This window comes from Vipera berus (assembly GCF_964194415.1).
Source record: "Vipera berus genome assembly, chromosome: 2".
Taxonomy (NCBI): Eukaryota; Metazoa; Chordata; class Lepidosauria; order Squamata; family Viperidae; genus Vipera; species Vipera berus.
The window spans coordinates 120912552-120938103 of NC_138203.1; the positions used below are offsets into that span (position 1 = coordinate 120912552).

Below are 25552 nucleotides of genomic sequence, written 5' to 3' on the forward strand. Positions count from 1 at the left end.
TTTCACACAGCAAGGATATTTGATCAATTTATGAAGCATCAAATATACATTTTCATATATACAAAGTGGAACTGACTGGGTGAGGGGGGGGGTGAGAAGGAAAGGAAACAAAAATACAGTCAATCTGAGAGAAGGGGCAGAGGGAACGCCCCATGCTATAGAAAATACATGGGCTGGAGAGACCACCCCCCTCGTAAAGGCTGGTATTTATAATATATATTATATACATAGAAATCTGTACAGCAACAAACCCAACACAGGAAGTGCAGTGCAGGGCAGGGACAAAGTGCATGCTCGGGGGTGGGGCACAGGGTGGGAAGACCTGACATGGGTTATGATGTGGGGGGGAGGAGGAACCCAGGACTTTGCAAGGTGGCACACGGAGGCCTGAGCTGCCACCTGATAAGATTCCTGGCTCTCCTCTCAAGGCTGTGGAGCATAATTGGTTGGCAGAGGGCAATGAAGCCTAGTGCCTCAAATCTGTGGGAATCAAGAAACCCTAAGCCTCCTACCATTTGCTCCTCTCCTAGTCTTCCCCCTTCCTCAAAGGAGCGAGAGAAATCTCACCTCTCACTTAGCCGGCTCCCCTTAGAGCAGTCACTTCTGGAAGTTTAACAGGGCACTTGAGCAGAGCGTATACAGGCCACAGCAAGCCATTAAGCCCCCGCCCCCTGACGTTCTCTGTACCACTGACTGAGCAATAATCTTCCTACCTCTGGCTGGGGAAGATGGCAGTTGTAATTCAGAGAATGAAGAGGGCAGCGGGTGAGGTCAGCTGGATGAAATATTTTTAGCTTGGGCAACCTCTGAGACTAGCCTAAATTTCTGCAGCCCAGTAGAGCTAACCTTCAGAGGTGCCTAGTCTGCATTTTAGTATGGGTCACTGCTCTACTTTCCTCTTCTAGGCTAGGGGGGGGGGAAATAGTGTGCTTCTATTATTAGAAATCTGGGGAGCACCTCTTTGCATTTTATTAAGCAATAAAATAATTTCTTCCATCCAAAATCCATAGCATTTCCTTAAAAATATAAAAACAGGCACTGTTAATTCAGGCATCATTTCCTTACTTTCTGAAATGATGACTTGATATCGTTAATCCAGCCTTTTCTCTCTTTGTCCAAAGCTAAAACAAGAAGACCCTAGGAGAAGCCCACCTCTTAACTTTACTAGGCAAGGTAGGTGAGTGGCAGGACAACGTAGCACCTCGAGGGAAGGAAGAAGGTGAGGTCTGGATGTGTGCCCCATAAACCTGATTTGGGACAGCAGAAACTGGATGCCATCTTTTTCTGGAAACGCAGCGCACAGGGATTAAAGTGCATCTAACTTCCCAAAGGAACTAATTGGGAGAGAATCCTATTCTACCTCCTCATTACCAGGCATCAATGCACTGAGTGGATGAAAAACCAATTTAGGAGAGAAGAGATCACAACAGTTTACTCTCCACTCTCCAATTCAATCAGGGGTGGGTTCAGAAAGCCCAAGAATATAGAAGTCTGTATCTTTAAAAACAGATTCAGTGCAAACCCCAGAGCAGGGGTGGGGAGAAGAAGGGAGTAAAAATAGCCCTTTATGAATAAGAACCGAGAGGGCAGGACACATTCCCTTCCCATATCCCAGAGTTTTCCATACTTTGGACTCGTCTCTTCCCCCACAGATCCTTCACATCTCCCATCCGAATCTCTTTCCTTTCTCTACTTGAAACAGCAGAAACTCACAAACTCTGCAAATTACCAAGACAGCCTCTCTTCATCACCTCCCCAAAAGAGTAGGGGGGGGGGCCAAGGACTCGTCATCTCCACACACTGCAGATGACTGACAGATGTTTCTTTCTCTCTATGGAGCAAGTCAACAGGTAAGACAGCTTTGAAGAGGAAGAGCCTATTTTGTAAAATACAAAGTATTGTGGTCTAGTAATTGGTGACACTAGAAGGGCAAGAGAGGTAAGACCGATTGAAGGTATCGAGGACACCAAAACACAGAAGCATCTTTGAGGAGCAACCTGCGCAAGGGGCATGGTGATACCCACAGTGCTGAAGGAATGTGTAGGTAAGTGTAGATATTGCCTTTTCAGATATAATAAAGAACCTGCCTGAGGTTTTTTTTCCCTGTGGTAATGAACCAACCCCCCCCCCCCTTGATAGAGACAGGAAGGCCTACTCCCACTAATATCAAAGTCAGAAGCTGCTCAGCAAAAACAGTTACTTAGCACTGCAGCAGTTCCATGTCACAGTTTGAAAGTGGGCATTAAATAAAACTGACTCCAAGTCATGGCAATAAAAACATTATAGGTGAGAATGGGCAATATGATCTTTTCCTTGCTTGCTTATTCCAAAAGGGGCTGCTTTTCCCCAAATAAAGACAGATGGTTGGGGGAAATGGAGGCTTCTGAGGAGTTGCAAGGCGAAAATGGCAGGGCTAAAGTACTTCTTCTGCACACACATTTTCTGTGCCACTTTGCAGAATTTGGCAGTGAAGAAAGTAGTGTATGTAGCCCCAAAGCTTCACCTATTGTCTTTAGAACTCTCTTCCGTTTTCTGCATGCACTAGGGCTGTTTGCAATGAGGAAAAGTGAGTTCATGGTCCACAGGACCTATTAAAATCTAGGTTAATCAGACTGAAAACATGTTTGGGGTAAAAAAATGAGAGATTCTTCTTCAGTCATTCTTCTGAGTAAAAATTATCATTAGAAAGCAGGATTCATAAATGCCATTTGCGGTTTAAACATGACACACAGAAGGCAGCCAGAGGGACTATCTGCTACCTATTAAAAGTTTAAAAAGACAAAGATTTTCCTCTTATCAGCAAATTCTGAAAAGTCTTGTTTGGATTAGTGCTTTCTGGAGAGAGGATCTGAGCAGCTGAAAATACAAAGTCCTTTGCACAGCTTCCTCTGCACATTAGAAACCACCACACGGGGCAAAATTGCCTGGGAGACTAGCCAGTATCCCACATACAGCAGGTAGTATGGTCATCTCTGCCCACTTCTGACAATGGGAGCATGTAGCAAAATCATATGACTGATTGCTTCACCCCTTCCTTCCTTCCTTCCTTCCTTCCTTCCTTCCTTCCTTCCTTCCTTCCTTCCTTCCTTCCTTCCTTCCTTCCCATCACCCCAACATGATGCTATCCGAAAAGAATTTGCTGCTCCCAAACACACAAATGTGACTAAAAGTTGGGATGAAAAATTTTACCTGTTTGGCCATACTCCTAAGACAACACAAACAGAAACTTGCTTTCCACGACACTGCAGCTTATGCTTTTGCCGTCCACGGTCACCACAAAACTACCCTGCTGTCCACAGATGCTCAGAAAAAGATGGTAGGAGTGGGGACAGATGACCCACAAGGAAAAGAGGCAGAGCTCCCCAAAGCAAAGCCCATGTGAAGCTGTGCCCCCCTCAGGCCACGCACGGCGTTGCAGGTCCAGATTTTCTTCCTTTCCAAGGGATGCCCTCTCTCAGTTCTGGTCCTAGGAGAAAGAGGGACGGGATGTGGAGTGGGGAGGAGGAAAGGGAATGGCCATAAAACCTAGACACCCTCCTGACCTCCATCCTTCCCCATCACTTCAGCTGGAACAGGGGAGGCCCCAAGCTCTGTTATTTATATATTTATAGATCTGCTATCAGTTCCATTGTGGCGGCGGCTGCTCACACAACGGTGCTGATTCTGTTGACCGGCTTAGGCTTGGGATTTGGGGGCCCTGGAGCAGGCATGGCTGGAGGAACCCCCTGGTGCATGGGCATGTGCTGGGCCAGAGGAGACGTAGGAGCGGCCGGAGAGTGGGGGCTGAGAGGCGTATGGGGCGATGGAGGGGGAAGAGGTGGGTAAGAAGGGTGCGGGGGAATGGGAGAATGAGGTGGGGGCATTGGAGGCTGGCTGTGGTGTGGCTGATGGCCGTGATGCCCAGGATATGGTCCCATGCCAGAAGGCAGAGGAGGTCGCTGTAGGAGCTGTGCGGGATGATGGCTGAAAATAAAGTGCTTTGGGGCCTGCTGCCTGTGCAGGGTGTGCTGCCCACTGACCCCTGACTGATGCAGTTGCTGGGGGTAGGTGTGGGCCAGGGCATGCTGAGGGGCAGGGCTGTAGAGGGGCAGCGGCGAGGTGGGCTGGCGCCCATGAGGGAAGGGAGGGTGCTGGGAAGCGGCAGCAGCCATCTGGTGGCGCTTCTGTGGCCCAGGCCGACCGAGAGTGTAGTGGTGGTGGGGTTGCGGTGTAGGAAAAGCAGGCACTGCCTGCTTCTGAGGGGGAGCCGAGAGAGGAGGCTGCTGGGAATGGTGGTAGCGCGGAATCTGAGGTGGCAGAGGGTTGGAGGGCAGGGCCAAAGGTGGGGGTGGGGGAGCTGGCTGCTGGGGGGGCGGGGGCTGCTGGGGATAGGGGGGTGGGGGCTGGGCAGAGGGGCCATGGCAGTACTGGGCATGAAGTGCCTGCAGCTTAGACTGGTTGCCATCAAGGAGAGAAGGGTGGCTGTGATGTGGGTGGTGCTGGGGCAGATGATGGTGGGACGAAGATGCTGAAGAGGATGCCGAGGCCTGGCCGGGGGGAATCTGGAAAGGGCCCTTCCCACGCTTGCTGCCAAACAGGGAGCCCAGGAAGGAGGACGAGTTCGAGGGGGGCCGAGGCTGGGGCTTGTATTCCTCTGGAGGGGGTGGTGGCGGCACCCTCTGATGGGGATGTGGGCTGCTAATGATAGACCCCTGGAGGACACAAGGGATATGGGTGGAAAGGCAGAAGAGGAAGAGAGGAAAAGAAGGGAGAGAAAGACGGGGCATTAAACAACCGGTGTCTATAAGCCCCCCTAAGCCGACAGTCTGGGCTTCCCTAGATTTGCTCAGGCAGGTTTGGCTCAGATTAAACTAAAAGGTTCTGGGAAAGGAAGCCAAGGCTCCCACAGTAAGGGAAGGATGCACGTGGCCTTTGACCTCCCTCTGGAGGTGGACAGAAAAGAAGAGACAGAAGCTGCAAGGCAGAAAGCGGGAGAAGGACAGAGGGACCCCAGCTGCATCCCTCTCCTCCCTCCTCCACCCATCCTGGGCTGATCTTCCTCTAGCCCACTTACTTCAATTGTGCTGTCCAAGGATCCCACGCTGTTACGGCGGCCCCGCTTGCCTGCAACAGAGCAGGGATTAGCGAGACCTGAACTTCACCCCTTCCCTTTGCGCCAACCCTCCAATTCTGAAGGGGGGAGAAAGTACCCCCATCCCATCCCACCAAAGCAGAGCAGCAGAGCAAAGGCAGAGTTAGCAGAAGAAAAGAGGGAAAGAAGAGTGTCTTGCCCTCATTCACCTCATTTTAGTACATAGCAAGCCTCTTCTACTGCAGTAAAATTACTTGGGTCGGGGTACACAAATATCGCGCACCCATCACCCCCGACCTCTGCATTCCTCCTGAGACTCAGAGTGCAACTACATTTCTTCCTCACTCAAAGTTTGGAAGAGAGAAAGATCCATCCATCCATTCATCCATTCACCAGCTATTGGATAAATTCTTACATTCCAAAATCCTTAGGATTTCTTATTCCTAAATCAGTTTTATGGAAGAGATGTAAATGATGGAAATCTTTTTCCAGACATAAAGGGTAGAGGGAGCCATAATAATTATATTTTGGAGATAAACTGATTTCTGGGATGGAATTAAGTTACAGTTTGAATGGAGCTGGGTTTTTAAGAGAGCTGTGACAGAGCCAGTTTTAACAAATTCAAGTGCTAAAACCTTTTCCTTGGCTGCATTGCTCCAGCTTAAAGGTGGTGATGGGTGCTCCATCTTGAAAAGCTCCCCTCATGCAAAATCTTCCTGCAAGTAGAAACCTAGGAAGCCAAGGGAGAAAGGTCCAGTCTGAATTTCTCCCTATTTTTTTTTTTACTTGCAGGGATTTCTCTTGTTTGTAAGAGAGCACTGAAGTAAACAACCATTTAAAGCAGAGGTGGCCAATCAACAGCCAGGACCCCACAAGCCCACAAATGCTACCAAAACCTGGTGGCACACTAACACACCATTTTGAGGTAGCGTATGTATATTCATAGTTAGCTACAAAAGAGGCTTTTCATAGTTTTAAATAAGAACACTTTAAATCCCCCTCTGCCAATCCCAGAAAATCAAAAAAGAAATCTCAAGTCTTTTGATTTAGCCAAGAGCCACAGCTCTGCTCACTGTGGCCCTTGGCTTCCCCAAAATAGTTGTCCACACTCAATCCAAAACCTGAAGTAATAGAGTTTAGGAACTGTCCCGGCAGGTCCTGTCTAATGCATATATTGGCTCAAATTCTGGAACCCAGAACCTGGATACCAGAAGGGCAACTAAGCATTGCCAGCTGCATTCCTAGAGAGGCCTCCAGGACACTGATGATGTCATCTGCTACATTCTGCCACACATTTCCGTTTCGTGGAATCTGGTGATATTCCTCTTAGGTTCTCCTCAGCATAAATGGAGAAATTCTGGTTCTTTCCTGATCTTCATCCCAGCCCTGAGCCTCCCACGGTCTCTTCTCCTAGAGCCATAGAGAGAACCTAGAGTCCTGAACCCCTGTCCCTCACCAGCATCAGAGAGGTCACGCAGGGAGCTATTGAGGGCACTTCTCTTCAGGCCCTCTCCCATAGTATAGGCATCCTCTAGACTGCTCCGGGTCAGGGTGCCATTCACGGTGTCCTTAGGCCCAGAAGAAGGAGAGGCGTTGGGGCGCATTACTCCTTTCTGTTTTTCAAGTTCCGCTGTGATGGAAGAATAAGACAGAAGAAGACTGATTATTTACAGATCTTAGGATGGTGCCTCAGCCTTGAGTGACAGAGCAACCACATTTCTGATTTATAATGATGCAATGCAAAGGCTACATTGGGAATAGACAAGTACCATGAATATTTGTGAAATATCATCCCAAATGGAAGGGCAATGACTTCTAAACACAGGAAGCTTATGCAATATTCCCACCTCAGTTCTAAGCTTTCGAATACTTGCCCATTTTCAAATACATTCCCTGTAATAGCAATCAACCCTGACTGCTCTTTAGAAGGCCAGATCCTGAAGCTGAAACTCAAATACTTTGGCCACCTAATGAGAAGGAAGGATTCACTGGAGAAGAGCCTAATGCTGGGAAAGATTGGGGGCAACAGAAGCAGGGGGCGACAGAATGAGGTGGCTGGACGGAGTCACTGAAGCAGTAGGTGTGAGCCTAAATGGACTCCAGAAGATGGTAGAACAGGAAGGCCTGGAGGAACGTTGTCCGTGGGGTCATGATGGGTCGGACACGACTTCGCAACTAACAACAACAATAACAATCTGGCCCACAGCAGTTCCTCACTCACATTCCACACGGTATTTCTCCATCTCTTGCACTTCAGCGATGGACTCCCGCAGGTCACTTGTGAAGCGTAATCGGTCCTGCAGACTGGGGGCATTGAAGATGATCAGGACTTTTCGTTCCCCACCGGGGACAGCTGAGAGTAGTTTAATCCCATACTGGTAATCTGGTTGGAAGAAAGTCAGATGCTGAATGATGATGAGTCCGTGACAAAGCAAGGATGGCAATCATGAAATGGGCCAGAGGGATGGGTTATTCCTGAGGGTTAGCCCAAGAATGAAGAACTGAAGGATATACAACAGTAAAGAGCAAAGGTCCTTCAGAAGCTGGCTTACAGCAGGGAAGATAAACATGCCTGCCCCAGCTGGACAATTCCAGGTTAGTTTGGGTTGCATTCTCAGCCTGTCTGGAAAGCACAGGACAAGAAAGTTCTGGGTAGGTAGGGGATCCAATGAATCTGTTGTTGCTGTAGTAGGCACTAAAGGTCCAACAATTCTTCTTTAAAGGGGACTTAAAGGATCAAGATGGGGAGAAGGAGATAGATTATAATAGGAGCAAGTATCTGAGCCCACAGAGAGGTGACTATAAGGCCTCCCTGTTGGGAATTTGGGCAGGGACACTCACAGGAATTCTGAAAGAGCTGTAGCTGCATCTCAACAAGTGGGAAGCTCTGGCGGAAACTGTAGGTCACAAGGATCTTCTTCTTCTGGAAAATCTTTGTCACCTAAATGGAGGAGAGGGAACCATGAGTCAACCACCATGCTTCATTTCCTAATCTAGAGCTCATTGAAAAAATAACGTATACATTTATGTAATACTAAAGATATAAAACGGAATCTCCTTTCATATGGCTGGATGCAATTGACTCTAGCAACTTTTTTAAGTGCCACATGAATCAGTCCAGTATTTTCATCTCACATTAGTCATAAACTATACAAAATGACTGTCTAATTCATCACAAGTTTTCATAGAAAACTGGGATGTAGCTGCATGGTGGAAGCTCTCGTTGATATCTCTCTCAGACACAGCCTTGAAATTCTAATTTTTAAATTATTTTTTAAAAAACAATAATTTTACAACACTATGATGGCACTACCAGTCAAACGCCTTTCAAATGGGCGTGAAATTTTTAAAATTTCACTTATACATCTATCTTTTCTTCTTAAAGGGCTTCTTTCCTTCCCAGTAAGCAGTTTTACCAGAAAGCCCATTTTCATTATTCTAATCCATCAATCTATCTCCAGCACTGAAATACTCTCAGTATTTCCCCTGTGACGTTGGCTCAACTAGGTAGGCAAAAGAGAAAAAGAGATCCAGTTTGTGGCAAGCTGGCAAATGGCCCAGTTTGATAGAAACAGAGCCTGTCTAGGCCCCTTTGCTTCTCAACAATGCCCATCTTGTTTCAAGCCTTTCATCACCTGGGTTTTTCAAAACTTTTGCATGAGAAGACAGAAACTTTCTCAACTCTATCTCTTCCCAAAGAAGCTGAGTTCCCTCACCCCCCTTGACCTTACCACTAAGAGGTCATTGAAGAGGAAGACTTCCCTTTGGTGCAGGCCAAGCCTCTGGGGCCGGTTGGGATCGGGGACCTCATACAGCTGGCAACAGCACACCAGGCGCCTATGGGGCAGAGAGAGAACCTGGTGGGATAGAGAGGAAGAACATGATGGGAGCAGATCTGGAAAACAAGTGCTTGGCAAAGCTCTCTTTGCAAACCACAGTCGACCATTCCTGAGGACAGTTTCCACTCACCGGCTTTTTGCCCACAATCATGCGCTCAACTGCCTGGACCTGAGAAACGTGATCATCATTGGTGCGTAGTTCTCGGCTCTGTATCCGCTGGTAAATCCCTACCAAGAGGTCACGGGGAATATCCTCCCCATTATCAACCCCTGGCAAAGAAACCAAGAGGAGGAATCAACAGAGAACAGAAAGGCCACATTCAGTCTGACTAATAATACTGTAACCACACAGCATAATATTGTATGTTTTAGGCCTTGTAGGCCAGTCACAGCCTTATGCTTCAGTGTAATTTAAAAAATGACTTTTCGCAAGAAATTCATTCAGATCTCTGGCAAGATTTTATTTCACAGGTCCCTGGCAGCATATCATTAGGAAGGGAGAGGGGGGGGAAAGGGAGGGGGAGCAACAAGTGCCCCAAAGAGAAAATGAAAATGAATGACCTGTGTAATAAGTGGTGACTCTGTTCTTGCACCATTTACCTCAAACCTGTCCTTTCCCATCACATGGCCCCATAGATTGCATACTGACAAAAAAAGAAATTTTCACACGGAAAAAAATTGTTCAAAATAAATCTACATATCATTTTCAAAGCCTGCAACAGCCCTGAAAGATAGGCTAGTACAATTCCCATATTGGGAACTGTGAGAATATATACTGCCACCAAACAGCCTACAGTAAATTTCAGAAAATAATAATAAATAGCTGCTTTGGAATTGCACCCAAGGCGCCTATGACTATTGATTCTTTCTTTGCTTTCTTTGTCCTATTTCTATTTGCAGGTCTTTGTATTTTGTGATTTCCCCCCCCCACCCCAGTTCCTTCTCCTAATCTTCTGCTTAACATTTCCTACCGTCAGGAAATACCTCCAAATATTCAGCCTAATCTTTTTTAAAAAAAAATAACCAAAGTCAGTGTTTGTTCTATCTCCAATTTCAACAGAAGGCTAATCTCTTCTATTTTTCACTGGACAGACTTCTCTTTGGAAGCTAAACATGACTGTAACTGGGTTTTTTTTCCCCATTCCTTAGTTTCCAGAGACCTTATTGTCCTGATAATTCTCCTTGCTTCACCTTCTTCATGTCCGGAATTGAACAATGTACTCCTAGTCCTGGAAGAACATTGTCCATAGGGTCGCGATGGGTCGGACACGACTTCGCAGCTAACAACAACAACAACAACAACTCCTAGTGCAGAGTAATCAATGCAGAGCTCAAAGATATGATTACATCCCACAGTCTGGATGCAGTGCTGCCTAAGATTGTGTCAGTCATTTGAACTGCTGCATCACTGTTGGCTCATACTCAGTTGGGGGTCCACTAGGACCCTTAGACCTTCTCATATACACTGCCATCAAGCAGGTTCTCTTCAATCTTCTTTCTCTGCATTTGAATTTTCCTACACAGATGAACAACTTTACATTTATCTTCAATGGATAACCATTAGATTTGTTCCAATATTCAAACCTTTTGAAATATTTTTGAATCACAATTTTGTTTTTTAAGGTGTTAGCTATTTCCCCTAGCTTGAAGCCATTTGCAAATTTATTATAATAATTTGCTTTTTATATATTTTTATTTTATTATTTTTTCATAGTCCATTATTGGTGAGTCACCTCTAAAGAAAAAGGAGAGGCAATGTTTAAGATGACACGATCTTACTATTTTCATACCAAAAGTTTTGAGTAGCTTGTATTAAAGTATTGACAAATTATGTCTAGGTATTATAAATTTTGGACCAAAACAAGCAGTACTCTGAATGTGCAATATCTTTCTTGCCACGTAATTAATTTCTTATTACCTTAATCATTTGCAATGATTAATGGCACTGAAGGCATGTCTCCAAAATTGCTGCAAACCTTTTCTTGCATCTCTCTAGCTTCTGAGATTTTACCAAGCTTGCTCACAAACTTGCAAGCATGTATTCTCAGCTTGGAGAACAAGGAAGAAATTGCTGGGTTTAAGGCCCAATGTTCAAGCCTTCTGAAATAATTTCAAATCATGATTTTGTTCCTTAAGATATTAGCCATTACTCCTCCCCCTAGCTTGATGTCATCTGCAAAAATGATATAACAATTTGCTTTTTCTTTACTTTTCTTGATTATTTTTTCATAGTCCAGTATTATTGAGTCACCTCTAAAGAAAAGAGAACTAAACTTTCAGAAACCAAATGGTGCATTCACCAGTTCACCATTTTCTGAGCTCCCACAGAATTACACATAAGTAGAGACCGAAGAGAACAGTGAATGACATATATTCTGCATGGGAATCAAAAGAAAAGCAAAGAAGCAACAGCAACAAAGATGTTGGGAGTTCCAGAGACTTTTTTTTTTAAAAAGAGGATTCTTACTTACCCCGCAGATTTTTGATGAAGTCATCCAGCTTCATCTTCCTCTCTGCTTTGACACTGGGGCTATACATGTCAGTATTGAGAAGAATGATGGCAAAAGCTAAGATGAAGATGGTGTCAGGGTTCCGAAACTGGCGCACCAATGGGGCATTGCATACACAGTAGCGCTGGCTGGAGGAAATGGGGTTGAGGTTATGGCAAAGAAGCAAACAATTCAGATGGAAACACACTTCTCAGTTCTCATGAACGGGACATTGGGCTCAAACCCAAGCCCACCATTAAAAAATATTGGTCATAGATACTATTTGAATATCTAAATAAATCTTTAGCCATGAATTTGCAAGTAATAGATAAATATATGGGCATATTAACCTATTTATCAGTTTTAACATATAAAATCCATTTTTGTAATGCTAATCAACTGAAAATTTAGATCATGAATCTTTTGATTAATCTGATTAATACAGCCTTACCAACTGATTCATATATTGATATATTCAAATATTAATTGGTAATTTGTTAAATTTATATGCCACCCATCTCAGGGAAACTGAGTGGCTGAAACAATGCTGAAACACTAGTGCCTGGTAAACCATGCAACCATTAGATAGAAATGAATACTGACTATCTGTGAGGTCAAGGAAAATGGAGATTACTAACAACAGACTTGTAACAAATTGTGCTCTTACATCTTGTAGCAAAGCTCATTTTGATTTAACTTAACCAGGAATTCCAGTGTCACTCCGAAACCTGACTTCATACTCTCCACTGAAGAAGGAAATTCTAGCAATGTTTTAAAAAGGGTAGATTTTGTGAAGGTGTTTCACAAATTGTGAATGCAAGGCAAGTAAGACAAATGAGGAGGGAGAGACGCTCATATTCTCAAGGCTACTCCCAGAATTTAGGGAGTTAAGCTCCATTTCTGAACATGCTTTCCCATGTGAACTACACCTCATTACTCTGTCCAATTCTCTTGATCTCTGCTTCTTAAAATAAATTCTCCAGTCCTGCAATTATTTCATAAAAGTGCAGCTGGTGGTAGCAAAAGAAATAAGACATGCTATGGTATTCTTAAAGACTAAGTTCTTCACCTTAAGCCTGACAAATTACTTCACTTATTCAAGGTGAATAGCTGGGAATCTTATCACACGCTGGCCTGTGGTGCATTGTCTTTCTCTACAATGGAAAAAAGACTGCAGGTTTTTTTTTAAATGTGAGCATCCTTTCAGTGTGAGAGTAGATGATTTTGTCAGGCTCATACATTCGCACTCTACTCTGATAAATGGACTGAGTGGTTGAAATGGATGCCAGTGCACACAGGCAGACGCAGACATATTAAACAGATCACAACATGTTTTACACACTATGGAAATAAGTCTGCACACCTAGGAGACTTGTCCATGTTTTACTGTCTCTAAAACCTATGCACAAGAATCAATACACAAATATTCCCTTTCATTAGCAAACCAACATCTTCAGCCAGCCTGATATTGGAAAGAACCAATTAGCAGAATATACCAACAGGCTAGCATAAGCTCAACAAGAAATCTACAGGAATGATAGTTGAAGAACAAAATTTGATCCAAGGTATTGGAATTACAACTTCCACTAATCATATCCAGCATCATGAATGTTTGCTAAGTAGGACAAAGGAGACAAATGACTAAACTTACATGATGATATTATAAATATAAATTAGGTTAGTTGCATCAGACATTGGGACACCAGAACATAACCATATCATTTACATCAGGGGTTCCCAACCGGGGGTGCTCACACGAGACAATATTCCAGGAGGTGTGAAAACATGGGTTTTCAAAATTATAGTGTATATGCATAATTGTTGCTGTTGTTTTGATCTTTTGTAAGGGGTGCAAAAGTGTTCTAGGGATGCGGGGTATAGAAAAGGTTGGGAGCCACTGATTTACGTACATGATGCCAAATTGATTTGCTGCAGAAGCTGCTGTCAAGCATGGTCATAGACAATACAAGTTCACAGGGATTTTTGGACAAAACCATACATTTCTATTGCCTGTGGTCTGTTTTCTAGACTAATCTGTCCTCCCATACTTCCAAATGCTGAAGGAAACTGTGGAAAAATGGTTCCACCTTCAACATACCTGAAGGCCTCAATGAGACGCTCCACCTTCTGGGCCTCACCTTGTACCCGAATGTGTGACTGGAACTTTCTCAGGGCATCATCCAGGTCCATGCTGGAGAAGTCCATCTCATCTACAACACAGCTATGAAGCAGAAAAATACAGGGAAGAAAAAGAGACATATTGGTTCAGTATGAATAAGGTTGACCACCGTGAGCTCATTTCCCACCTTAGACACAAAATGAGTTGGGTGACCATGAGCTAGTCACTCTCTCAGCCCTAGTAAGGAGGCAATGGCACACCATTTCCAAAAAACCCTGCCAAGAAAACTGTAGGGAGTTGTCCAGGTAGTCACCAGGTGTCTACAATGATTTGAAGGCGTGCACGCACATGCACACACAAACACAAATGTATAAGGATATTCCTTCCTTTCTTCATTTCCTGTAAAATGTTCATATAAACAGTAAGGCTTAATTTGAAGAAACTCTTAGAAATCCCTTCACAATTTTTAAGAGCAGCTTGTAGTAGGATAAGAAAGAAAATAATGGATCCCTTTATTTAACTATCTCTCTCAGCACAAAATGCACTACACCCAAAATTAGTAGCTGATTCTTCTAGAGACCATTCAGAAAGAGAAATTCCGCAAGCATGATTACTTCTTTGATGATGTTTAAATAGTTGCTTTCTTGTAAAATTTGTTCATTTCTCTCTTCCAACAGACATCTTTTAAAAAATCTAAAAATAAGTAATATGTCTTCTTTTCTAAAGGCCAAATGTTTTATCTAATCTAAAGTCATTCTCTACAAAAGTTCTCTTGTCTTCAATAGCATGAAAACAGCAAGTTAATATTAAAAACAAGCAAGTTATAGTTTTACATAAGGCTTAGGGTCCGGGTGGACTGCATGAGGCAAAATTGTGACAATGGGAAGGGAAAATGTGTAGATCTCCTTACTCAAGTACATCTCGGTTGAACTGCTTCTGCCGGTTGCCAAGAAATTCTCCAATCATCTGCCGGCTCAGCCCCTTCCGCTCCAGGATAAACCGGGCCACGCCCACCGGCGTATCCGACAAAAAGCCTCTCTCAATTAAATACTGGATCCCCTTTTCTGGTTTCCTGCCAGTGGGATGAGAAGAATTCATGTACTCATGCTTGCCTGAAATCACTTTTGTCCCAAACCCATTTTCCTTCCATCTGTTTTATTAGAGAAGAAACACTGACCCTTTTCCAAATAAGCTTGTTTCCAAAAAAACACTATTAACTTTGTCTCTACTGTATATTAAAATTCTAGATATTCATTATGAAAGTATCCTGATGCCCAGCCTGATATAGTTTCGTATCATTTATCTGGGAGAAGAAGGAAGCTAGTGAAAGCGCCCTTAGTTATGCAATGTTAGTTATATTTATTGCAGTTTGTCAAACATTATAGAGAGTTAATGAGTTTTCGTTCATTTTGATCTCTTCCCTGAATTCCATCGGTCACATTACCAGATCCAAGACTGAACTAGATTTAAAATGAGATTATGCAGAATCAGATATTCCTCCTTTAAAGCAGCAACAGAAAGCCCCACCAAGCTGATGTATGAGGTTTCATTGCCATAGTTGGCAAAAGTTTGATGATCCCTCAGGTGTGCTTACTTACACATGGTATAATAAGAAAGAGCAGGGGTGAAGATGTAGGTGAGGTGGGAACTATTGCTAAGCACACTGATTTGTGCTTAGAGTGTAAGCCGCCCTGAGTCTTCGGAGAAGGGCGGGATATAAATGGGATTAAAATAAAAAAATAAAAAACTAACCCATCCCATTTACACCTAATGCCTTCCAGATGCTGCTGCTAGCCAGAGTGCTGGAGAAGGTGGGATCTAAAATCCAGAATCTATGGAAGTCACCAACTTGCCTCCACTGACTTGCGTCAAAGGGAAGAATATTAATATTTCAAATAAATGGACTGTTCAGATGGCTTGATAGATAGGCTAATGATATTTTTTTAGTATAATTAATGATGGCACCTGAGAAAGTAGGGCCATTCTTTAAACCCTCTTTTCCACTTGGGGTGAGAGATTGGTTTTCTAAAGCCTTCAATAATAAGGAAGGAAGGAAGGGATTATAAGGCTGAACATTGCCATTTGCCACTGAATATTCACAGTATGATCCTATAGAAAAGTGGGGGAGGCTTGGGAAAAATGGAATGGGAGGCAAGTTGTTCAGCCACGCTTTAGAGAAATGGTGATCTGATATCTCAAAGCTTCAGTAACTTAGCTGATGAGGAGAAACGAAGGCCACAGGAGGCAGAAATATTCAACATCTTTTTAAAGTCTGTTCTTCCGGAAGTCTATTCTGTCACCAACTGAGCTCCCTTACAGCCACAAGATGTCAGCATCACCCTTTTCGTTTTTCTGTTTCTCCAAAACACATGCTTGAGATTTTTGAAAAGAGGTCAGGGGGGAGGGGGCGGAGGGGCAGACAAGGAATTTCTGTATCCACAAGAAATTAAGTGGAAAGCAGTCAAGTGCCACCAAACCATACCTTACCAGATTCTTTTTTCTGATTGCCCAGAATGTAATATTTTAAGGGACAAGTATGAGGCATTAAAGTAAAGGTGCTCCAGGGATTGCATGTCCCACTTGGTGCTGTTAAAACCCTAGAACTCCAAACCAGAGAACATAATTCTCTGAGCTGAAAAGAGATAAGCAACAGGAGGCAGTGAGCTTAGACTAGTGGGCACGAGCAGCTTTTGCTCACGATTACGGGTTTTAGAGCAGAGAACTTCCTCACGGACCGTTGTCTGCATCTATTAATCTGTGTATATGTCTCGGGGAGGTTTAGATTTCCTGCCTTTGGTACCAAAAGGCCCTATCATGGACCAGACTAATTCCTCAGTTTGCCAGATTGAAGGATGCACACCGAAATAAATGCTGAAGGATCGCCTCCAGGAGGAAGGGCACAGAGATCTCCTACCCTGGCACATTGCCCCAGGCTTCAATGTGAGTCATGATTCCAGCTGGTTAATGTGATGTGACGGCGGGCTTCCCAGCCCCCAAGAGCCTGTTTCCTGCCAGTGAAAAAGATGCTGTCTGGTTCAGTAGCAGTTAAAGCTCTAAGGACCAGAGGTAGCTAAAACCTAAGCCTTCCACTATTTCTTTTGCTTTGGCCTAAAGACCTGATAGACACCGTAGGAGCAGCTGCCCAAATGGAATAGCTGGGGAAAAGCCAAGTCAAAGCAAAATTAGGTGAGGTCTCCATCTTCAGACTGGCAATGGTCCTGTCCTTTAAAAAGATGAAACTCTCCCCTTATCATTTATCTGACACCATCAGGCTAGGGGAAAAAAATCACTTGCTTAAGTTTGGTATAGCAAAGCCCATGTTTGTTTGTTTGTTTAAGGTAGCAAAAGGTAGCAGTAGAAATAGGTAAAGAGGAGGAAATGCTATATATTTAGGATTAAAATCTCATGTTTCAAAATTTGGGGACGAGAGAAGCTAATTCACAACTATTCTGAGAAGGAAAGAGAATCAGATTTTTGGAAACCAGAATTCTAAGTAGAATCCAGTTGCTAAAATAACCATCCTTCAGGTTGTCTACTGCGTGTCTGTAGGAAAACCTTCAGAAATAGAAGGCTGCATGTATGAAGATTAAGAATTGTTGCCCAAAATATACTGTGGGTACCCATGTTTTTAAAGCTCCATAAAATACCCAATTTTTTACCAGCAGAAATCCTGTTTATTTCTTGTAGACCACATTTCATTCAGAAGATGCCCAGACCATTAAATTCTGCTCCTTGTGTGCTATTCATATACTCCATTGGTGATCCAGACTATACAAAGAAGAGATTCTTCCCGTACTGCCTATCTTTTGGAGAGCAATTTGGAAGTTACAATAGGCAGAAGGAGCTCAGTCAAATGGCCTTGCTCCAAAGAGAAGGACGGACACAGCAATTCTGTAAGACAGCTGGACATGGGTATATACCCAATGCATTCTTGGTGATAAAGACTGGGCTTGCACCAGGGAGAGCCAAATTCAAGTCTCCCCTTGACCCCTCAGCTCACTGGCTAGCCATTCTTTTTCATTCCAATCTAACCCACAGGAGATGAAATTAGTCATGTGTACAGCATGTCACTAGGAGCCCTCTGAGAAAAGATGATAGATATAAGTAGCAAAAAAACAAAAGTGAAAGAAACACTCAAAGCTGACATAGCACCTCTCTCCTCAAGTCAAAGAGCCACTCAAAATCACACACCCCCAACCCATGCTAAATCCATCTGGATCTCTGATGCCTGTAAAGCCAGACCATCTCTGGAGCATAACACAGGCCTTCTGCTGAACATGCTTAAACTACTGTTTCCCTCATAGCGCTCTGCCCAGACCAGTCATACTTGTTGAAAAGGTTGAGGCCGATTCGGTACTGGCGCCGCTGCACCACATCATTGTTGAAGGCAGGAGAGTCCCAGCTATGCCGCGTCTCACGCTGGTAGGTCTGCTTGCAGGGCCCGACAGTCGTGGTGGTGGCTGGGGCAGGTGGTGGCGGGTCACGCAGGCTGTCCCGTGAGGAGGATCCTGAGCTGCAGTTGATGGTCTCATTGGAGTTGGTGGTGCTGTTGAGGCTGTCATTGTCACCATCTGAGTTGTCCGGCGGAGGAGGCGGAGGCAGGCGGCTTGGGGCCTGAGGGGGTGGGATGGGCAAAGGTGGAGGAGGCTGGCTTTGCTCAGGATGATAATGGCGGTGTGGGTGTGGGGAGCGGGCAGGCCCGCCAGGATGTTTGAGGGTGCCATGGGGGCTGCAGCCATCTTGCTCATACATGAGCCCCCGACTGACTGAACCCCGATCAGAACGGTCGCTCAGATCCACTGAGCTGTCACTGGGAGGCTCAATTGTGAGCAAGGGCAAGTGAGCGCCCCGAAGGCGGTAGTCCCGGCATTCCATGCAAGGTGTGCTACGCCGGCTCCCGCCCCCATTCTCCCGGCTGTCCTCCCGCTGGGGCACCCCCCAGTACTCCGGCCGTGGGGGTGGTGGGAGGGGCACTCCCGGAGCAGGCTCTGGGGGCTCAGTGCTGGGGGGGCGCTCCAGAGAGAGGGGTGACGTGGGAGCGCCTTCGTCCAGATAGAGTGTGACATCACTGAATGAAGTGGCAGCACTGTCACCCTGCTGCTCCTTGGATTCACTTTTTTCCAAAGTGGGGCCACCAGGTCCTCCCTCCTGGCCAAGTGGGTGGCAGTTTAAGGCTTCATCAATCGATTCTGCCAAGGACTTCACCTATGGAGAGGCAGAAAAGGAGGTCAGCCGGGGCAGATTCTCTTTGGCACTGCAATGGTGCGGGACGCTGGAGGAGGAGCCACAGACTGGACAGCAGTCAGATAAGATGCAGCTGAGTTTGCAGAAGGAATGGGGACATAGCAAATGTCTCAGAAGGGAGCCTCCCTAATTTCTTTGACTCTAAAAAAGAGGGGGGAGGGGTGTGTTTTCAGATTTGCAAGATTCTATTAATGTAACCTTATCATAAGGATAGATCTAATACTTTGGGGTGTGCTTCTTAACTGGACTACCTCGCAAGGCTGACAAGGGTTCAGTACATATTGTGAGAAAGAAGTGGGGAAAAACAATCCTCTACTAATTAAATCAATCCTGTACCTTATTTTAATTAATGAACTCCCACTTGAATAGTCTTTTATGAAACATATGGTACTGCAACAGTGAGAAGACAAGTAAGTTACCAATGCAGAATGCAGAATTGTTATAGTATCAAACTCATTATAGTATTGATGTACTGAAATGAAATCTGTGAACACAAGTCATCCAAAGCATGATTTATAGGCAAGATGCAGTTAATAGTTTTATTCACACTAAGTTCCTTCAGTACTGCTGTGATATTGTTTTTCTTCCATTAACTGGAAAAAAAATCAAAATAAGATTCCATACAAGGTTTTCATATAATCTATCCTATTTGCAAGGACTTTGTATGACATTTCCTTCAGTGCTGTTGGGTGGGGGGGGGAGTCATCTGCAGTGCAATGTCTATTTGTGCTGTTGCTTTCCATGAGTAAGTCTAAGACACAGAATGGCAACCCAAGAGAAAGAAGCTAATGTGAACCCCTTTAAGTTTCATTGCTATCAGCTGCAAGATTCAGCATAATAAGATGAAGTGAGAATGGAAATATTTTCCATTCAGATATTCAAAAACACAAAAGACATCTATGAATTTACCTGAACTTACTTATTTGGTACCCAGTATTTCAGGCTTCAGAACAGTCTATGACTTGGAGTGAGTAGAGACTGCTTCCAGATCAGTAGGTACCATAAAATAGTGGTTATACATTATATGAGAAGTCATTTTGAGGGAGAAGTATTAAGCCCCATTATCATCTCTTTGTTGTCTTGTCAGAAAAGTTGTCCATTTTATTACTCATTTGCCAAGGCTAAAGATCAGTGCTTTTTAAATGAGACTCGAGAGGCTGTGTTCTGTGCCAAGGAATCCCTAGATGCAAATCTCAGACAAGCCCTGGATATAACTCTTCCCTGCCATTTAATGGTCATCCGGGTTTTTGCAACCCAAACATGGTACAAAAAGCTCTGGGAGTATCTAATCCTGGGCAGAGCATGAAGAGGTTCTAACATGGTGAAACAGCAGGAACTAACATAAATGGTAATAAAAGGAACTCAGATTATTAATCGGTCTATAAACATAATTTTAATAACACTAAAGTATGTTATTTGATGCTGAACTTGATTGTTTATCCCTGTACTTTTGCGCTCCACAACAGAAATACGGCATTAATTCTCTGAGGAGTATCTATTGTGTATGAATTAGTTGCGGTTCCTAGGAAGAATCGGTAAAATAGAATTTCAGAGAAGGGGTGAAATTCTAATGAGGGATTTGCTAAGTCATGACCCATTTTTTATAGCTTGTCTCTGTATATACAAAACAATTATTCTTGCTGCTAATAAGAGGGTGAAACCTTGTGGCTAAGAATTATGATTGTAGCATATTCAAAACCAACAAACCAGTGAGCCTTGCCATTGTACTCATTAGTTTTCCAACGTTTTTTTCCCCATTTTTTTTTCTGAAAGAGGCTTACAAAGTAAAAACCACTACAACTGAAAACTCAAGTAATATCAAGGCAAAAATCAAGAAATGTTTCAGTTTACAATGCAATCCCAAATGGGATTATCTTTTCTAAAACGGCTCATCCTGATTAGGGGCAGAGGATTTGTGAGGACACAAGGTTCCCTTTGTTTGCCCTGTGGGGTTATAAGCAAATGAATTCTGACTGCTTTGCCCTGGGGGTGGGGTGGGGAGGTGTGGGTGAAGTGGAGCTGCAAAAACAAATGAAAACATCAGCTTTGCCAGCTTCAGCTGAGCCTACGTTGGAGTGGAAACCTGGACCATGATGAAATAGAGCAGCTTTGCCCATCCTCTGCCTCTCCTTTATGTAGATGAACCAGAGCCTAGATGTAGCATAAGGAAAAGGCCCTTCAGGCCAGACATGAGACCCACAGGCTGGGGGTCTCCTTCTATGCATCGGCTTAGTTCGGGGGGCAGCAGAAGATACTTTGATAGCAGAGAAACAATGAGGTTTTGGAAAGGTCTGAAGAAGCATCAATCAAGCTGGAGAAGAGAAAAAGGTCTCATTTGGGCAAAGAGTTTTAGAGTTTCAGGGAAAGCTACCTGGAAAGGTGCAGTTTGGGCCATACCTGCTTGGAGAAGGAATCCTCCAGCTCCGTGATGTCATTGCAGAAGCCTCCAGAAGAGGAATGCAGGGAGCTACCGTCCAAGCCAGCCCGGCAGGAACCAGTGTAGGGAAGGCCATGATCCAGCAGGTGAGGTCGAGCAGTAGCCATGGAGCCCTCATCCAGAGAGGCAGGTTTGCCTTCAAAGTAAGGGGCATTCTGGGCCTTGTCAAATTCCTCAAACGAATATTGCATCCGCATGTTGGACAGGATGATGCGCCGTGACATACGGCTCTCTGATGCCGAACTTCTTAGACGCTCAAACTTTTTGTTCATGCGGTACTGGCGAAAGGCTGTCTGAATTGTACGAGCTGCCCGCCGGCTCAAGAAATAGCCCCCATACTTCCGCTCCAGCATCTCCACCTATGATGGGTATCAATAGGCAGAAGGGATTCGGAAAAGACAAGAGGGAGATGAGTGAGGAGAATAGGAAAATTGGAACACGAAGCTGAGAACAAGCCAAACAGCCAAAAAAGCTGGGATCTGAGCAAGATATCACAAAACGGACCACAAGATATTGTCAATTTCCTCCAAAGAAATACATGAAGCAAGCTCAATCCGAAGCAGCCTATTGGTATAGGGATGGCTCTTATGTCTTCAGGTCCTCAGGCACAGGCTTTCCCTCACTTGTTTTTTAACTGGAGGCGCTGGGGATTGACCTACAGCAATGTTTCTCAACCTTGGCATCTATTATATATTATGATGCATAATATATAATGCATGTTAAGACTACAGCATGTGCTTTGCACATGGAAGGTTTGTAGGTCAGTGCTTCTCAGCCTTGGCAACTTTAACCTGTCTGGACTTCAACTTGCTGGCTGGGGAGATCTGGGAGTTGAAGTCCAGACATTTTGAAGTTGCCAAAGTTGAAAAACATTGACCTACAAGACTCTTCATGTGCAAACCATATGCTCTAGTATCAAGCACTCTTTCTTAGGTTTTCTGACTTTGTCTGCCCTTCCAATTTACAGACTGTTGTTGTTAGCTGCGAAGTCGTCTCTGACCCATCGCGACCCTATGGACAACATTCCTCCAGGCCTTTCTGTCCTCTACCATCTTGTGGAGTCCATTTAAGCTCACACCTACTGCTTCAGTGACTCCATCCAGCCACCTCATTCTCTGTCGTCCCCTTCTTCTCTTGCCCTCAATCTTTCCCAGCATTAGGCTCTTCTCCAGTGAGTCCTTCCTTCTCATTAGGTGGCCAAGGTATTTGAGTTTTAGCTTCAGGATCTGGCCTTCTAAAGAGCAGTCAGGGTTGATCTCCTCTAGGACTGACCAGTTTGATCATCTTGCAGTCCAAGGGACTCGCAGGAGTCTTCTCCAGCACCATAGCTCAAAGGCCTCAATTCTTTGGCACTCGGCCTTTCTTATGGTCCAACTTTCACTGCCATACATTGCAACTGGGAAGAATTTACAGATATTAGATCTTTAATCTTTTAAAGGGCTTTTGTGGGACCATGTTTTCCTATTTCATAGATAGTTCCCACACTGACTCAATCTACAAAATCCTTTACTGCAGCCTTCAGACAACTCCCCAAATGCCCCACAATAATGCTGGCTCATTGGACTTCAAGCAAGTCACAAGATCTTATTCCTGCACACCAGGAACCCCAGAAGCAAGGGGTGCTCTCAAAGCTCAACACAATCTATGACCAGATACCTTTTTGTCCTGAAGATCCGTTGAGAGCTCATAGCTGTCTGATAGTGCTGATCGTTTGCTATCCTCTTCTTCCTGCTTCCTCAGCGCCACGCTGGCTGGCTGTAGCCGAGCTCGCTGGGCCCACGGAAGACCTGGTGATGGAGCGTGACAGACAGAAGAGGAGGAAGATGGCACTAAATCATAGTGCTCAACCTTGGTCACCTCAGGGACACATCGGTACGGCTGACTGCCCACACTGTCCACTATAGTTCCTGCCTCACTTCCTGGAGGGTCTCCTTCCACACTGCAAGAAAGAGAAAAAAGGCTATATGAATGTGGATGAACAAAGGTTTTTTTAAAAAATCATAGAGATCAAGACTGTACCAACACCATTTCAAACTCAGAACACACCTCATAATGCTTGAAACCAGCCATTTTGCACTTGCAAGCAGTCACTTTCTTCTCAGAATGGCGGCTCCATGGAACATTTTGCACTTCCTTAGCAGCAACCCACCAATACTGTACTTTTGTACTGTTTACTGTACCTTTATCTCACATTATAGACTGGCCAATTCAGCCATGGAAAACTACAATTAATCTGTTGCACAAATTCTTTCATTGAATGAATCTCACAAGTCCCTACTACAGATAGTCCTTACTTACTGCCTGCCTTATTCGCTGACTGTTCAAAGTTATGACGGTGCTGAAAAAGTAGCCCTACAATCAGTCTCGAAAATTGCAGCATTCCAACAATCACGTGATTGTGGTCTGGCTGCTTTGTAATTGGAATATATTTATGATCATTGCAGTGCCTTTTGGGTCATTAAGCACAACATCCTATGATCACTATTTGTGACTTTCACTGCCAGGTTCCGACAAGAAAAGTCAGTGGGGAAGCCAGCAGGAAGTCACAAGTTATGGTCAACTTTTGTGCTTAACGATATGTGGTGCTTCAGTTAATGACTACAGCAGAACAGATGCTCTAAATCCAGCATGGTCACATATTTCACTTAGCAACTGTATTGCTTAGCAATGGATCTGTCAGTCCCAATTGTGATCAGTAAGTGAGGACTGCTTGTGATCACAATAATTCTGGATTAACTTTTTCCTAGCAACATTTTGTTCTCATTCTCCTGATCTAAGAAATAGACCTTGAAGCTTCTATTAGCATGTATTTCCTGAATGTAGAACAGGAGATGGAGGTGCGGGAGGCTGAAAGATCAGAGGAATAATATCATGTTTTGCGAAGGGGTCAAATACTTATTTCACTCATTAAATGTGTGTGTGTGTGTGTGTGTGTGTGTGTGTTATTCTATCTCTCACCGTTAAAATAAACTTACCATTAAAATTATACACTATAATTTTTTTGTCAGTGGGCAAATGTACAAAATCAGCAGGGATCAAATATTTTTCCCCTCACTGTATGAATCATGAACATTTCATCATTTTGATGCAAACTCTGGATTCATCTGGATATCTCGGAATGCACCTGTTGTGTAGCTGGTTCCTTGCAGGCAATAAGCGAGCCGGAAAGTTGCAAACAGGAACATGCTTTATTCAGGCAAACAGGAACGGAACTGAAACAGAGGTTGCTCACAGCTACTTATACAGTTGGCCATTAGGCAGCGGCCAATAGGTTTAAAGGAACCCATTCCTGCCCAAATCATCCAATGATTTTCTAGGAAACAAGAAGTCTGGCTTCGTCAGTGACCATTACACAGACACACCACTGAGCAACCATAGGCAGCATTTAAACGGACACTTGAATCAGTTCAAGTAAAAATCCCAATACAATATAATCTTGTAGATATTGTGGTGGTCTATGCGACTGTTCAGAATGACTGGGGGATCCAGGCAGCTCCCGGTTTACCAGCTTGCCCGCCGGGCTGGGTAGACCAGGACTCTTGGGTTCACATGAGTTGGATTGACTCAAGTTCCTTTGGCTGGCCATTTCTGGTTGGCCCGAACCAAAGTCCAATGAGGTAGCTGTGTCAGCGAAGCTGCTGCCTTGTTCGGTTTCAGGAGACCCATGTTGCACTACCGGACTGTATCCATCTAAGACCACCTCCCCGTTAAAATGACTGAATGAGTTCTAAGAGCATGTGAAGTGCTCTGTTAGGGTGCCGGTTTCCGGCTCTGGTTGCGGACCCGCTGTGAGGTCCTCGCTTAGTGGCCATTCTGCAAAACGCCTTCGCAGCTGATCAATATGTCAGTGAATGACTCGCCTGCCATCCAGAGCCACCTCGTATGAAAGGGGTCCCGAGATTTTAACAATTTTACCTGGCACCCACAAGTTCCCATGCCTGTAGTTCCGTGCCCACACCCCATCACCCACTTGCAACCCCCTTGGTGCCTTTAGGCATGCGGTGTCTGCTGCTACCCAGTCAGGATGCAACCTGTCCAGTTTCGTGATTAATCTCCTTCCCCAGCAAAGCTCTGCTGGGCTTTTGCCCGTTGCTGTGCAAGGCGTAGTGTGTGGCACAGCAAGAAATCAGCCAGCCTATGGTGCCAATCCCAAAACAATGCGCTTGAGTGACTCTTTCATCGTACGCACCATGGGTTCAGCCTGCCTGTTAGTCGAGGGGTGAAAAGGAGCCGACGTTGCGTGCCTTATGAGGTTAGCCCTCAAGAAGGCCTGAAATTCTGCTGCTGTGAACTGGGCCCCATTGTCCAAGACTAAGATGTCCGGCAGCCCATGTGTGGCAAAAAGCTTTCTAA

At 44.6% G+C, this 25552-nt stretch overlaps 1 protein-coding gene across 4 annotated transcripts in view; it reads right to left on the reverse strand.

Moving 5' to 3' along the window:
• Positions 1 to 8: 8 nt before the first annotated feature.
• Positions 9 to 25552, reverse strand: part of IQSEC2 (IQ motif and Sec7 domain ArfGEF 2) — a 150687-nt gene continuing 125143 nt past the window's right edge. For 2 of the 4 annotated variants that reach the window (XM_081320352.1, XM_081320351.1), the window contains 11 exons: positions 22856 to 23138; positions 21160 to 21558; positions 17846 to 18723; positions 14429 to 14590; positions 13498 to 13620; positions 11382 to 11548; positions 9041 to 9180; positions 8803 to 8928; positions 7913 to 8012; positions 7293 to 7454; positions 4870 to 6701 (listed from right to left, as the gene is read on the reverse strand). In XM_081320352.1, the coding sequence (XP_081176478.1) occupies positions 6409 to 6701; positions 7293 to 7454; positions 7913 to 8012; positions 8803 to 8928; positions 9041 to 9180; positions 11382 to 11548; positions 13498 to 13620; positions 14429 to 14590; positions 17846 to 18723; positions 21160 to 21552 (2544 nt within the window). In that variant the 5' untranslated portion in view covers positions 21553 to 21558; positions 22856 to 23138 and the 3' untranslated portion in view covers positions 4870 to 6408. Of the gene's footprint in view, positions 4692 to 4869; positions 6702 to 7292; positions 7455 to 7912; positions 8013 to 8802; positions 8929 to 9040; positions 9181 to 11381; positions 11549 to 13497; positions 13621 to 14428; positions 14591 to 17845; positions 18724 to 21159; positions 21559 to 22855; positions 23139 to 25552 lie in introns of those variants that run through there. The other 2 variants (XM_081320353.1, XM_081320350.1) reach the window with 2 other exon arrangements.